The 17,069-nt window shown below is 40.3% G+C and overlaps 1 protein-coding gene across 4 annotated transcripts in view; it reads left to right on the forward strand.

Moving 5' to 3' along the window:
* LOC117731405 (zeta-sarcoglycan) overlaps positions 1 to 17,069 on the forward strand; it is a 283,875-nt gene that overhangs the window by 233,375 nt on the left and 33,431 nt on the right. For all 4 annotated transcript variants that reach the window (XM_034533761.1, XM_034533778.1, XM_034533752.1 and 1 more), the window contains 2 exons: positions 9,353 to 9,475; positions 12,637 to 12,709. In XM_034533761.1, coding sequence (XP_034389652.1) covers positions 9,353 to 9,475; positions 12,637 to 12,709 — 196 coding nt within the window. The remainder of the gene's footprint in view (positions 1 to 9,352; positions 9,476 to 12,636; positions 12,710 to 17,069) is intronic.

Below are 17,069 nucleotides of genomic sequence, written 5' to 3' on the forward strand. Positions count from 1 at the left end.
GAATGTGCTGCCAAAGGTTGGCCTTGGCTTTGGTTATGTTGCTTCCAGTTTAATATTGTATTCCTCATGCTATGCATTTTAATATATGCTGCTACAGCTCTCTCTATACATCCCCACCTGCTTCTTTATTAAATGAAAGATCAGTTCATAAATAGATCAGAGTTCATGATTTAGTCTAATCACATCAGCTCTGAGTTGTTTGAAGCTTCAGACTTTTGATTATAAGCTCTGCTTTGGCCCCTCCTTTATTTGTTTTACTGACTTGCACACAGTTGTATAACAACCAGGATGAGACTTTTCCTGGTTAGTGTGCCAGGATATTATGTTATATTATGAGCAAACACAAACATAGAATACTACAAAATCTGATCAGAGACACAACAATTGTCTGTAGTTGAATTATGTGCAGGATACTCAGTCCAAGACTTATTGAATCACATCGACCTTTCATTAAGATATCCTTTTTAGAAGAAACGTAATGAATTAGTTAATGTATAAAGGACAAGGAAAGGTAAATAAATGAAAGTAAATGTTGTTTAACAAATCAGGTTTTTGTGTTTTCATTTAGAGTATAGGACCTAAGCTGGCAATAAATCATTAATTGTGTTACGCTGACAGTGGTTGTTCCTTTGTGTTAAGGGCTTTAAACTGCGTATGGATATGTGGAGCTACATGCCACAACCTTTACCTGTCTTTTCATCTGCACCTCCTACCATTTCATCTTCCCTCCATCCCACATCCCCGACTCCTGAGATCAGGTTGATTAATGGAGATGACAAACAGCACTCATTTATCTCTCCCTCTGTCTCCTTCTATCCTCCCCTACCAAATTAATGACTGTAATCAACTCTAAATAAATAATTTGTGTCCCTCAGTGCATGAATCTCACCTTCCCACCTGTGGCAAATTAAAAAGTTGAATTAAAAACTGCATTGCATAGCAGTTTCTGCCGTTCTCCTCCTCATCTCCCCCTCTTCAATTTCACATACGTTTCCTCATTCATCTGTGACTGTTTCTTTTGAGAGACACCTTGAGGAGATTGAAGGTGTGCTGTGCATGTAATGGGTAGAAAAATGCAGTGATCCTCTTGTTACCTGCTATTGCATCATGGCCATGTTGCATGCTGTTTACTTTCAAAGGGACACAATAATTGCTTTCTATTTTTGCCCTCTTCACCGTCTCCATTATTTCCCTGCTCCTTGAACAATGCTGTGCAGCACTTATCTGTCAAAGGTTCACGTTCAACGCCAGTCAAGTCATTTCACAGCAAGTTGGCTCATAAGTTGACCCTTAGATGTGGTTTTGTGGCATTTCTGTTTCATTAGGAAGGAGGGTTGTTGAGTTCTGACTGCGGGCCACTCTTCTTTTTTTCCAAAGTCTGCGATGCAACACACACGGCCTCACAGGATTCATGTTTTTAAAGCGGTAGATAGCTTGACGTTGTATTGGAATGCATTATATTTTTGTTCATGCAATTTACAAACACAAAAGTGGAAGAGTAAGAGAAATAACTCAATGCAATGCAAAACACCAATACTTTACACCAGTCTTAATCAACACCTTTCATGGCCGCTTCTAAAAATCCCCACGGTCTCTGAACATGGGACATTCTGGTTTTGAACTGCCTGTCGAAAGACTGAACATATAAGAGTATATCCATTCATGCTCTGGTCTCACTGTCCACTTTTCCCTCTCTCACTTGTGTCTTTATCCCACTCGAGTCGAGGGCGACACTTATTGGAATTCACATATTTGATTGGCCGAGTAGCATCACGTGACATGATTTACAACGCATGTAATTGGTCGCACATATATAATATAAACTACACCAAGACTTCAACATCATCACCACCAAGCTAAAGGCACACTGTGTTTGGTGTGATGAAGTTGATGTGTCTCCTTTTAACTGGTTAGCAACCTCCTTTTTTAAGTGTAAATCCAATAAAAGTTATAGGCCTATATGGTCATCTCCACATACATGAATATACACATATATGATCTACTTGTTCTGAAAGAGTTGAGATAGTTATGTTAGATCTCATTTGATGATGCATGCCATTAAACCGACTGCCAGCAGGCACATTTAAAGAATGAGGCACTTAAAATGAGCCGATACATTTTCCCAACACTTATGCTGCGTTCACACCAAAAGCGTTGCAAGTAGATTCCATGAAAGTCAATGCACAGATGAATGGATGCAAATAAAGAGGATTTTCACCCACTTATCTAGAATTAGTCTGTGATTTTGCCATGATTATGGTCTGGAATTCCTCAAATACGTTCATGATCATCTCCTGCTCGTCAGCGGAGAAAAAAAAGACTCTCTTCCTTTGAGTTTATTTGCCTTTGTGCTGTTAGTAAATCATGGTTTCTGTGATCGACGCTTTCCCCTTTTGAAGTAGGACGGGCACGCGCAACTATCCACTTTGTCACTTTTCTAGGGTAGAGCAAAGAGTCAAGAGGAGAAGATGACACAAGGTGAGGACTTTTACTAAGCAAAGGTCCTACACTGGGGTTCAGTCCGGGAAGGCAAACAAATCCGACAGGGAGTAGGCAAAGATAAAAAACAGAGACTAATGCATAGTCAAAACACCTTATAAACTGACAGGGAAAATAATGCTGAAAGGCGACGCACAGACTAGGAATAACAAAGACAATCTGGCTCCAGAACAGAGAAAGCAGGGGAGTGCGTATGTGTGGGGTTGACAGAGGGAAAAACCAGAGGCAGGTGATTGAGAGCAGGTGAAGGGAATGACCAATCAGGAGACACACATGGGACTAACGGGGAAGTCACACGCTTGGGTTCAAACAGTGTTTTTAAGTTAGCAGCAAATGAATAACCACAATCATATTTCAGATGGAAAATGTGAGGTTGCAAGAGATTACAATATACTGTTGTTCTGTTCAGGTTCATATTTTATTTACATTCAGGGGCATGTAAAACACCGAGACAATAAAAACATAAGGGTTCATTCATGCATCTAGCAAAAGGGATTAACATAACAACAGAAGAGTTCACATAATAAAACAATGAAGCATTTCGTACACTCCACTTTAAATGTCTGCTGCTGGACGCTGTACTTCTTCACATTGATAAAGCAACACTTTGTTTCCTTGCTCAAAATCACAAGGGCTCACAAGCTAATGTGGAAGTAAATGCACACAATCATTTGCTCAGTGGGAATAAAACGTTTTTTAACCATTTTTCACAAAAAGAGAACGGATAGAAACATTTTACTCAATGTTTCATAAAGAAATGATACACATGCGCCATGTGTTGCGTAATGTGGTTGTCAGAATTTCATTGCATTAGATAGTTTGCATACATGAAGGAGAAAGCATCCTTGTGGTCACATCATTTAGTGGGAGAGTCAATTTGGCAAGTGTGTTTGTATGCGTATGCACGGGTTGATGACCATTGGAGCAAAGCCAAAGAGAGGCTTAATGCCAATAAAGTCGAAGGGAGAGTTTGCTGATCGAGTTTAGTTGACGGGAATTAACAAAACACTGCTAGAAATCCTGCCTGAAGTATTTCAGTGTCTGATTCAGTCTATGTTGGTGTCCGGTGACTGTTTGGTTTGTGCATGTGCTTGTCAGAGAGAGGGAAGTTCCTCAGAGCTGTTATACCTAAAGCTGTAAGTTTGAATATCTGGGCGTCGGCACCAAGGCCCTTTCATTAATGTTCTCTTATTTCGAGTTTTCTCTTTGGTAAGAGCACAATTTGTAAGTTCAGACCTGTCATAGTAGTGATTTACAATTTGTCTGCTTTTAACCAAACCTTGTTTCACTATTGGAATGTGTGTTTCAATACTTTGAACCAATTTTGAGATCCTTTAATAATTGCACTTTTCATTTTTACACTTGTCATTTGCTTAGTTAATTATAGTTAGGGGTATTTGTTGCAACTGATGTGGCACACTCGTACGAGCCCACTGTACGAAAACAAGTTAACCCTATACTTCTTTAATCTTGTAAACTAAATTTGAGCTTTTTGAAGAAAACTCTAAAAACGTTACTGTACACACCTTGTAGCTTTAGGCTTCTTGACTGTTTGATTAAATATGATTAATCAGAGTATGAAAATATAGACTCACATTGACTGTAATAACCATAGGTGACAGTTATGCCTATGGTTACACCACAAGGCAGAGCAGTGCCCATTTTAGTCACTAGAATGTATTACAGTATAGGACAGTATGTCACAGGCACCCATTTCTTGGAGTGCTAGAGCCATAAAGATGCCCTTTATCCTGTCTGGCCAGCTATTATGACTCCAGTAGAAAGTAGATTTTGCTGATGCTGAAGAGACCTGAAGTCCCCCTAACCGGTTTTGTCTAGAATATGCATCTGTTGAATGGGACCTGCCTCGAGATCCCAGGCTGTGCTCCAATTCATGAAATGTGAAAACTGATTTAGCCAATGGCCAGATCCAGCCAAGCATTAAAAACAGCCATACAAATCTTAGTCATAAAATCTGCATCTAACAATGCAAGGAGCCTACATTTTGAGTAACCTCATATTTCACTCAAAAGCCTCAATGCTACATTTAGCATATTGCTAGATTTTTGACTCCAGCCAGGAAAACTATAAAGTGATTTAAATGAGACAAAATATGCATGGTTGACTCTCTCCACATAGCCAAAGGACAATAACTGCCTAATTTAAGAATGTTTTTTTGGATGGGGCATGTATTAGCATTCACATATGTAAATATGCATGGCCAGGGATGTACGCAAAGCCTGTTGAAGGCCTAACACGAGCGCAGAGACAAATATTTAATTGAATGTCGGATACTATTTTACCCACTCTTGTGATCTCTCATCTCCAGGAATGTGAGAGAGGGATGCTGAGGGGAAGAAAGGTGAGGGTGCTGTGGGAAAGCACAATCACAAAGCACATTGAAGATTTAATTTAATTTAATTAAAAATGAATCTTGACCTGATTTGGAAAATCAACCATGCATACAGTGTTTACTTGGCTAAGCCACAGTTTTCTCTGTACCCCCCCAAACCTTTTTAAAGTGTCATATTGAGTCATATCCCATCATTGCTAGAAGCCCTAATTTAAAATCTTGAATTCGAAAATGAGGATAGTAAACCCATATAACTTTATTATGGCATCAATGCTTTAATGTTCAGTAGTAAAAAAAAAGTTACACTAGAACCATCTGAATCTCCTCTTTTCATTAATTACAGAATACAAATTGGAGAATCCCATTGAAGTTTGTAAAAAGTGTAATCAAATATTTCTGAAGTTGAGATGCAACAACAAGAAAAGGATCTGTCTAACATAGGCAGTTAATTGAAAATTGTGATGAAAAGAACCTATAAATACATAAGTGACGGAGTAGTTTAGTGAATTATGCTTTTGGTAGATAACAGTTGTAGATGTGAATCAGAAGCACTTCATCCAGCCTTAACATCCAAGCTGACTTTGGTGTGAACATGTACTAGAAACCTCTACAAGGCAACCTGTGTAGACCTCCTTACCTCTTTGACCCATCCAAACAAGCTTGTATCACATCCAGACGACGCAACGCAACATTAGCATTTATTTAAAAGCCATGTTGGCCACCAGATAAATGTAATTCCAATATTCATTGTAATTCAAGCGCTGTTTTGGTGTGTGTTCAACAGCTGTAGTTGTTGTAACTTTGTCTGTCTGCAGTTTGATGCTTGGCAGGTATCTTACAATGGGTTTATCTGAGCTTTCCGACTAAAAACAGCTGCCTTTGTCTCCAGTATAGATCACGGTAACAGATCGTTAGTTCTCCTGCCCACAGAAACGTCACTTCTTAACAAACTAATTTATTAGTTAAACATTTGATGAATGTTGTTGGATGCTTTGAGCATTCTGAGTGCCCTCTAGTTCTTTATGAATGTATGGCAAGGATGGGGACTTAAAATCACAACCGTCACATGAAAATGTATTTCATATTAATACATATTTGTACTTATTGTTTTTAAATTGCTCAAAGAAGAACAAGGTGGTAGATTCCATGATGTGATCAAGTGTGATAGTGTTTAGACATGAGTTTATTGATGAACAAATAAAGAAAAGAAGTTCACCACACTGCGATACATCAATGGAAAAATCTAAAAACTGCTGTTAATGAATGAGAAATGTGTTCTGCTATGACTGTATTACTGAGCAGGGATGTGCATGGGGCTGTAGTCGCCAACAGGGGTTTTCTGTAAACTATGACAACCAGAAATTAACATGTGACTGCAGGCTTGTATGAAGAGGCCAAAGTGAGCGGAGCATGCATTTATTGTCCCAAATTAAATGCACTGTTTGTGTTTTGAAGGGTGCTCTAGCACCATGGTTAAAACATGGAAATGCCTGTGATATCTGCAGGGCACCCTAATGGCTCAGCAGACTGAAGCTCATCTCACAAGCTTGAGGTGTAAAAAAAGTTCAAATCGGACTCAGGACTTTAGCTACATGCAGTGTACCGTGATCATTCTTCTTTCTTGTCCTTCAGAAATGAGACAATCCTGCTGAGGGCGGCACGTGTGTCAGGATGTGATTATTCAAATCAGTGCATCAATTAACATTTCTGCCTAACGAGGACTCCTGTTGTTATTGGTGACAGCAGAATTACTTTTATTATCAGTGAGAGAGACATTTGCAGTGGCAAATTAATTGACCCAAAAGCACTTAATTCACACAGAATTAACATTAGCTACCTGCAGATGATCGCTAACGAAATGAAAACAAAATGATCAGATCGTTATTATGCGACAAACCACTTCTAGTTGTGGCCAAAAACTAAATGTTTAAAATGGAGTCATGTCATTTCAAAGTGTCTAATTTCCATACGGTTTGCTGCAGAGAGCCTTGATATTCCCTGGGTATTATGCTTTATTCTCTCACTGCGTGTCAGTGTTAACAGACATTCATAACAAACATTTCAAAGGCGACGACGGCTATAATAAGTCTTTATTCCATTTCAAGTTTAGAGGGTTACTGACTGACACATCAATTTAGAACTAAACTCCAAACAAGTTTAACAGCATTAAAAAAACATAAAGAGAACACATCCATCGTTTAATTATCCATTGCTACACCACATCACTCTTCATTTGCATGAAGTAAAACAGCTCAGCGGAGATGTTTCCGCCATAAAACAAATGACTTCTGGCCACTTTGTCTCATGTTGCTGCTGCTGGTGTGAGTGCACACACATATCGAGCACCAAATTGCTTTCTGTTCATCCCATAAACATTTTTTCTCTTCCCAGGTTAATTTCAATTTAGCGCTAAAGCCATAGGCACAATTGTTAAGTACTTGCACATCACAGCCCCACTGCAAAGAGAAGATTGAGTCATATAACTGTTAAATAACAGATCATTTCATCAGCAGTTGTCTCTTTCTGTAATTAGTCGTCACATTATGAACAGTCACATAATGTATCATATTACCTCTTTGTCTGATGCTAATGCTGTTTTTCTACAGTCGATGTATTCAGTAAATGTGCCCGGTATGCAACAACTGTACCTTCATTTCAGACTATGTCTTTGCAGTTGTCCCCATCATCGAAGGGAACACATCTCCGGCCGTTTCAGAACCTTGTATACATATCTACTCAGACGAGAGGAAGGAAAACAAATCTTTGGCAATATGCTTCCCTCCACCCGTGTTGGAAATCTTCCCCGCGCGGCCGCTGAGCCAAACAGCCAGAGAATCAAGCTCGATGTCTGTGACAGCAACCAGCACAGCACATTAAACCAGCTTCGCTTTCTTTTTTATTGATACTTCTTAAACTTGAACCCTCTATTTTATTTCTCTCAATCACCTCTATCCATACTGCCCCCCCTTGTTTTGGGGTGATCCTTTAACAACACAAATCTCAATGACCTTTTCACACAGTCGCTGAAGGAGTGAGAGGCTTAGGGAGGGCGAGATAGACAGGTTAAAGACAGTGAGAGAGATGAGAAAAAAAACTTAATCCCAAATTGATGGCTGCTAATAAAGTTTGATTATTACTGACAAGGCACTCTGGGTTTCTAATTAACACGTGTAATAGCCTGGGAGACCAGACAGTGAAGAAGGGGGAAAGGGGAGAGAGATACTTTTCTTTGGGCTCGGGGGGGTTGGCGTGGCAGCACCTACCATCCAAATCACAAAATGAGAAATCTGACAACTTTTGGTAAATGTGGCAAGTTTGTCAGTCGATTCTCTGTTGTAGGGATCGTCAAGAAACAGTGGCTTGCTATAAGAATGGGAATAATCACTCATTTATATGCACAGTATTCTGGTGATTCAACCTTTTTTCTATGTAAAAAATGTCCATAGTTGAGTAAATTCTCTCCATCTTTTCACTCTTTTTAAAAACTTTTTCTTTTATTTCTTTGTGTTGTCGAACACGAACGTTTCACATTATTCACGATGTGTAATTAAATTGGAAATGTACACTCAAAAGTTGTTTCTTTTTGACAGAAACTTCCTTTTCAGAATACGTACTTCCACATGGGAAGAAACTGTGTAATTTGTCCCAAATATCTTCAACAATTATTCATATGTTTTCTTTGTCACACCCTGCATTTCTCTTCAAAGGATGTTTTTTTTTGTCCTCCAGGCAAAATCGTAAAGGCAAATGTATTTGAAGGTGAAAGTTATAAAGTTGTACAGGTAGCGTACAAACTCCAAACACAACGTAGCCATGTCTGACTGTTGTTTGACTTTTAATTATAACAGGTCCCAGCTTGCAATTTACTGTGACAGTGTGTGTATTACACAACCTACACACTTGCGGTTCTTCCCCCATGATTAAAAAACAATCTATGGAATAATAAATAATATGTAATGTTTTAATATTATTTAATGTATGTTTCTAGTATCAATGGCTGATGTAAAGTTATTATACATAACCATAACTAGTGAAAGCTGCTTAAGAGGGCCATCAGCCACCTCTAGTAGTATCTGGCCGTGCGGATTTCGTTTTTTATGCTTAGGTTCTTAGATGTTCCCTCTGCTTTGTAGGCTGTGAGCCAATTACAATTGAAGAGAATAGAATTCAGTGCATTCCCCCCTGTACTTTATAAATGATTATAAGTGGATTATCTTTGTCTATGGTGTTACACAGGCTCAATGGCTCCTAATGACTACATATCACTTCAGCAGTGGTCCCAATATTAGTACTGATATTGCACTGGTGTCACAGCAGGACCACACTTTGAGATGCGGGGGTTCCAAGTTCAAATCCTCCAGGGGTCATTCATTATAAGCCTTTGTGCACTAATGGAAGGAGCTTTTGATAGAAGCATCTATCAGATTGTGTGTGCCTTGAATGCTCCTCTGTTCTAAATCTTCACCCGCTGCCCCTCTCTGCTTTCTCCCACTTGTACAGGCTCAGAAATGGTGGAGGCTCAGTGTCAGAGGTTTGAGGTGAGGAGTACAGATGGAGAGAGAGTTCTGTTCTCTGCAGATGAAGAGGAGATCACCATCGGCACCGAGAAACTGAGAGTCACAGGTAGGGCTACGCACAACAAGTACAACACAAAGTGTACTATACACTTACAAAATGACCAACGTGGTGTTTATAAGTACAGTTTTATTTTGCTTTAAAGGTAGTTGGTAGAGTTTCTGACCACTAATAATGCTGCAGAGCATTTTTTCTTTATGAGTGGGCCCAAGTTTTGTTAATCTCATTCATATTCACAAGGATGCGCACGCTCGCATGTGGGTGACGCACAATACAAAGTCCTGCCTGTGTTTTTTACACTAATCCACTGATCAGCAGCTTGTGGTAACGTGCCAAGATGTGGAGCAATGTGCCAACAAAGGCAGGGATGAAAAAGATGCAAGTAAACATGGGTGTTTATCAAGAAGAAAACACATTTGTTAGCGTCTGAGCAATACTGAATGTACACATAGCATTTGTTTGTTTAATATTAGCTACATAAGCTCTTTGATTTTGGCAGTTTTCATGCCTCCAAAATGTGTTTGCAGTACAGATGAATTGGTCAGGACCTCTAAAGGCAGAGTGAGACAGATGTGTTGTCTGCCACCAAGAATGCTTTACTGAAGTGAAATTCATTCTGCATCCAGATATCTGACAGATAATCGTGATAACGACATCATCATGACTTGTCGCTGTCTGATTTGTGATTAAAAGGGCAATATCAATCATACCAGCGTAAAACAGTGCCTCGTGGTGAAGATATAAATTCACATACAGTATAGATCAGTGTAGAGGTCACAGTTTTGACAAGCTTACGCCCGTCTTCCACATTCATGAGGAACAGATTGTTGTTTTCTGATTCATGAATGAGCTGATACAGGGGTGGACGAACAGTTGCTCAGACTAATTTGTGTAACAAGATTACTTGAGGACGCACACGGCTTACAGTACACACACACACACACACACACACACACACACACACACGCTGTAGGCTGTTAAACAGAGTGCTCCTGATTAGTGCAGCCAAACAAGACTTGGGTCAGCAAGCAGAGCATTTTTACTTGCTGAATCGAGAATAAAAAAAGGTTTGAACAAGTGAGAGGTACACTGGGAGCGGAAAGAGAGAGAGAGAAGAAGAAAGCCAAAGAGAGACATTGAGATAGATGACAGGTCTCAGCTTAGCCAGGTGAGCATAATTGCAGAGGAAAAAAGAGTGAGAGCAATTTAACTAAAATGAAAGAAGTGATAGAGAAAAATTGCGTTTTGGTGCACTATAATATTTTTTCTCTCTTAAATATTATTTCTTATTCAATTTTAGTGAGCAAGTGGAAGGGTTTGTATGTGTGCATTGATGTACATGGATGTTTAAATACATCAGTAATTCTGTAACCCAATGTACTTTCACAAATACAAAACACACACACATACACACACCCACGGTGGCCTGGGTAGATGTGTCCATTAGAGGCACTATGAAAAATGTTGCCGTCATCTAATTTTTAATTAGGCCACAGACAATTATCAACACATCCATGCCCATTTATAACTAATATATTCCTATCAGGAAACCAAATACCACACCAAATTTCATTTTCAAAAGTTTATTTAAATATGTATCCGTTACTTTTCCCAAATATTTGTTAGTTACTTTTTTCGAAATCCACATGAACTGCTCTTCTCATTAGCGTGAATTAGATCCACTGCACAGCTCTTTTACAGCTGATTCGCCTGTTATTACCATTAGTACACCAGGAGTAAATACCAGTAGTTGAGCTTTCATTAAAGCAAAACATATGGTGTCTTAAGTTAGCAAACTTCACATAGAACAATGAAGGCAAAACAGCTTCGCCGAGATGTTTTAACCGAATATTCTCTAATCTAGGTCATCTAAAAAACCCAAAACACAGCATGTTAGCGCGTCCTTCACTACCAAGCCTGTTTGTAACCAGGACCGACAACGTTATCTTCACTTTGCCCGTCTCTCCTGCGCTGCGTGTGTGTGTGTGGAGACCCTAAAAGGTGGCGATGTCTTGGGGTGTTCGATCTATAATCCTCGCTCGTCCCTGACTCTGGCTGCTGAAAGTATGGATAGCGAGTTTATTGCTTTTGGGGATATTTTCAGAATACAACATGAAAGAGTGTGAACTGTTACACTAATACTAACAATCTCTATGTAAAGGCTGATGATGGAAACTTGTTCCACTTACTCGTGATTTCCATTTGTGAAAATATAAACCCAGTTTGGTGGTGGATTCTCATGCACTGGCTGTGCTTTGAAACCCCTTCATGGGTATTGTGTACCACAACAGGTGCCACCTGTGACAGCTCATAAACATTTCATGTACACAGTGCTCAGGAGAGCATCTCAGACAATTGTAAATATAGAAGTGAAAGCAAAAGGAACGCAGTCAGGAGCTGGAACAAACATGGCCGCTGGTTGACAAAGTGAGAAACATCATTGTACAGAGAAGCAACTGCCATCTCTATTGTCGAGAGAACTGGAGCTTGTCCTCTTCTCTTGTTTCCTTGTGCTGGCAGTTACACAGACACACATTTGCGGAGAGTTCACTGGGGCTCGGAAAACTGCGTTTCAACTAATAATAGCAGCAGTTATGGTCCTTTGGATGTACAACTGCATCTTTGCTCCTGCCAATGAGCAACGTTCTCTTGTACAGTTTTAGCAGTGTTGATATTCTAACACGCTTTCTGCGGTCTCAGCAGGTGCCATGACCAGCACTTCTTCCGAAGCATCTGTTCAGGGCTGCAGGCTAAAGCAGGCGTGCTTGCTGCACACTGCATTATATCAGAGCCAAGCTTTTCTACCAACAATTATGTTCATACTGCATGCAACTGTTCTGCTTCGTCAAATGAGTTTTGGGGGAGTGTAATGCCAATTAAGTAAGCACTAGCACTGTCAGCTCACAGCAAGAGGGGTTCGATCCCCTGTTTGGAGTCTGCACGTTAATGGATGGATGGATGAATTTTTGTTTTATCCAGACAACACTGTCTTCCAGTCAGAGACATGTGAATGTGTGTACTGGAATACTGATATATTCAAATACAATTTGTATGACACACATAAGCATTGTGACACATGGGCAGACATATTTTACCTGTCTGCCTGAGCTCTAACAGTAGAGGTATGATGCAATAATGTGCAGGCTGTCACACAAAAGATGGATACATTTTATTTTACTTCCTTTCCTCCACTCTTACTCTTTCTACAGGGAATGAAGGCGTGGTGTTCAGCCATTCTGTAGAGACATCACATGTGCGGGCAGAACCTTTCCAAGACCTCAAGTAAGTACTCTAAATGAGTGTGTGTGTGTGTGTGTGTGTGTGTGTGTGTGTGTGTGTGTGTGTGTGTGTGTGTGTGTGAGAACGTGCAGTCTGGCACATTGGCTCACTTTACACAACCCCTGTATTGTAAATATTTTAATTGTGTTAGAATATTTATGAAGTGTGTGTTCTTATTAATAATGTATTAGATAGTAACACCACAAATAACAATTCTAGGAGAAAAAATGTGGTGAGTAAAAATGTGAGCTGCTGAGTTAGCTAGCCAGTCCTGTGGTACAATGTGCTAAATATTAATAATCAGCTCACTGCAGAAAGAGGTATGCCGCTGATTGGCAGTCTGACAGGCCTGACAGGGGGAACACAAGTCCTCTGGGCTTCAGTATATGAGGGTCAGGCTGTAACCAAGTGGAGCCTTCGACCGATACATGCACTTGAACACAGCGCACGGTTGATGCTCGGTTTCTCCTATTTACGAGAAGGTTATATTGTCTTTTTAGCTTGTACATTAAGTCTATAAGACACCGTTTTCCCCAGACCAAGTTACTTCAATATCTCAGACTGTTGGTTTCCCTGTAACTGCAACAGGATGGATCACAGTGTGTTTGCTCTCCACATCCCCTCTCCTGAAGTGTGTTCTGGGTGTCCATGCACATGTGGGGTTCCTTCATTACTAATTACATTCAGGCATTGTCTGACAGGATTTAGCTGAAATAGCTTTTGGCCTGGGAGGACGGCACAAACAGGGAGGGCGAGGGAGCAGGGCTGGAGTAAGGGATGAGTGAAGAGGACAAAGGCACGAGGAGGGTGACGGAGAGAAAGAGTTCAGGAGGAGGGAATGAAAGTTAGTGTATAGAAGAATAGATTAAATTAAACTCGCCACAGTTCCTACTTGTGTGGAAAGAAATGGGGACATTTACGATACTTAACCAAAGTAAAGTACAACTTGTCAACTAAAAAAGCTACATGATACTTGTGTGCTGTAAAAAGAAGCAGACAATTATGCGAGACAATGTTCGGGTAGGCTGATGGCTGACCACACAACATCATGAATCTCTAAATTTTAGAAATTGTAAGACAGTGCTGGTTTGCCTGATACTCTTCTGAAGCATTTGATTTCTTATCTCAATCATGCATGTAATCAGCTTGCATCAAGCTTGGCAGCTGTGCCATCAATGGCTGACTCTTCTCTAAAACATTTACAGGCACCTTAATAGAGTCTGAAGTTGGATTTTCTTTTTCATTTTGTTGCACTAACTAAATTGCCTGCTTAAGTTGATGCTTAATCAAAGCAAATGGTTGTTATTTAGTCCTGCCTGAACCAAGGCTACCTTCCTTTTATTTGCATGCATTCCCACAACCTTCATTCTCATTGCACATGTTTTGTATGCGAAGAGTCCAACACGGGTGTGGAAAGTAAGATTAAGGGGTGCCTCTTTTGCTCAGTAATCCTAGACTTGTAATTGTCAAATCCTGGGTTTGAATGCAGCGTGGGACATTTGTAAAATGTCTTCTTTCTCTCCAGTATTCCCCTTTCTCTTCTCACGATGTTATTCCGAGCAAGAAAGCGAAGCAAACTGGGTAGTAGAGGAAATAGGACCCCATACATGCTGAGGGATCAAAGGAGAGAAGAGGGAGGAGGCGTCTTGAGTGAGATTAGTTGAAGGAAACCGAGAAGTGATAGAGGGATGTGTGGAGTTAGGTGGGGATGGAAAGATACAGAGTGGAGGAGGAGCGAGAACATTGGGTCAGTGGGCGGGTCAGTGCAGATAAGTAAGGCGAGGGAACCCGCGGTGGAGGTGAGGGGAAAAAAGGAAGCTGTTACAGACACACGACATCAGACATTTTCATCAGGTTTAAGACCGTTTTATATCATTAACACTTACGTGGAGTTACATAAAACAAATTAAAAATGCTGTTAAAAAAGCACGCAATCTGTCAGTTTTGCCTGAATTGCCTTGCAAATATTACATGAACCATGCACGCGCACAAAATTCGTCTACATGAACGTGCAAACATGAAATAAATATTCTGACACACCTAGTACAACCCACCCATTGAAGTGCAGACACACGCAAGCAATTTATGGATTAAAACCTCCATTAAAACAAATTGATGGCATGACTTGAAACCACATATCACCCCACACACAGCTTTGTCAGTATAAGTGTATGGAATACATCAAGAACAGCAAGTTAAATGCATAAAGTGAAACCATCTCACACACACACACACACATTGCACTGACCTGTCCACTGCATCACCTGCTGCAGGGTTAATGAAAGCGATAGAAAAGTAACACTGATGAAAAGATGATTACATGCTTCAGATAATTCCCCCTGTCTATCGTCAGTCATTAGCTGTTAAATGGTAAGGAAAAAAAAACAACGGGCCGAAGCCTAGTCATTATCATGAGGATGTATTTCTTTTTTAATTTGAGGTTTATTAAATGTTTCACAATGCTGGTAGAAATTGGATTATTAAGAAAACTAAAGTACAGGTTATCTTCTCTTTTCTTAATTCAAAGGCACTTTATTCACCCAAGATGTTAATCCCTTTCTGGTTGGAACGTTCTATCTTTCTATCTGTCTCCTCTTTCTCGTGGTATCTTTGTCCTCATCTCCCCACTTCCTAACTCTCTCTTGTTGACTAACTCTCTTATTCGCACACGCAATTGTGTCTTTGTCGTTCTCATTCTGTCTAGATCTCCCCACATGTGCATTTCTTCTCTCTGCCTCTATCTCCCCATTCCTTTTTTGTCTCGTTATGAAAAGTAGAGTGTTATGCAGTGAAGGTAAATGGGACATGTAATGAGCGGATTGAAGTCCATTTAAAGCTAATGATCTATCTTACAGTTTAACGGTGAGCGAGGGAGAGAGGACAGGAGGGAACAGAAAGATAGATGGTACGCACTTTGCACCATGAAATACAGGTCACGTTATTCCGATTGGATCGGACACTTTGCGTTAAATTATATTTGAGCAAACACGAGCCAGGCAAGTTGAACGTGGGGATTAAGCACTTGACAAGTTGAAGGATCAAACACGACTCCATAAGCTTATAAAAACAACACGTGCAGTCCCACAAACCGCAGCAAGAACATGTGGCATTCACAGTGACCAGAGAGGGACTGAGTCAAGATGTGTATCATTGTTGTTTAAAGGGCTCCAGAGCTTTCAGAAGCCAAAGAGACGTGAATGCAGAACACACGGAGCTGGTTAACGCTGTAGTGGCAGAGAAACGACATGTTCGGCAGCCTGCTTTCCAGACAAACACTTTCAGCAACGCCATGCCGTTCGTTTCCAAAGCCTCTGCTGTGATCGCCACTGAACGCCGTGTTCACACTCTTCAGCTTTTTTCAAACTGCTTTTCCACTTTAAGAGTGGCCGGGGGGGGCAAGACAGAAAGCTGTCGCTTTGGAAAAAGTGTTGTGCCTGGCATCTTTTCAAGCAGCACACCTCAACATCTTAGAGAGTCCTTCAGACAGTTTACTGACTAACTAACATGAAAAAAAGAAGTGGGTGTTGACAAAATGTACGCAGCCAACAACACCAACAGCAACAACAAACAGACTGAACATGGAGGAAAAGCTGTAGATAAGTTGGCCGTGGATGTTGCTCTGACTGGAGTACAGCTTTTGTAGGTGGTACAGTTTGCTGATAGAAGCAGCGATTCCAGCAATAAAAAACAATGTTTCAATATCAGTACAAAATGTAGCTGAGGCAGCACAACCGTGTGAATGCAGCCTTAGGTAGACGAGAAGCCGAGACAGATTGTCTCAAGATGACTTGTCATTTGCACTCTCGGCTTGGGGTGATGTGAGTATGAATTAGCAAAAATCAGTTCAATTATGTTATCTATACATTCATTAATGAATTATTACATTTCAAGAAGGTTTACGGATGGACACATTAAGATGTTTTTACGTTTTGCGCTGCAGCTTTTATTAATGTTGCTTTTGGTTCAGAATTGATTCAGAATGAAATGATGGTCACCGTTTATAATTTGGTGTAAGCAAAGTAATTACAGAAAATGAACTTCTTACATCACTATACACCCTGTCAGTTAATGATTAATGCACAGAGACCAAATGTATAATGCAGTGCAAAAACAATGCAATGCAAAGGGCATCGGCCATCACTATACTGGTGAGGGAGAAAGTACAGAAACAAGAGGTTTAGTTGACACATACAAACTGTAGTTGTCTCCTCATTTGACACAAGAGCCTGTGTTTTTCCAAGCAAGCCGTGTTCTGAATGAAACCAGCGAATATGGTAATATCAAATTGAGACCAAAACCAGCTTTCAACCAACCGGGTGCATTTTGACCAAATCAAGGAAAAGTTGAGCTATAGACAGATCTT

This window comes from Cyclopterus lumpus, chromosome 1, assembly GCF_009769545.1.
Source record: "Cyclopterus lumpus isolate fCycLum1 chromosome 1, fCycLum1.pri, whole genome shotgun sequence".
NCBI lineage: Eukaryota > Metazoa > Chordata > Actinopteri > Perciformes > Cyclopteridae > Cyclopterus > Cyclopterus lumpus.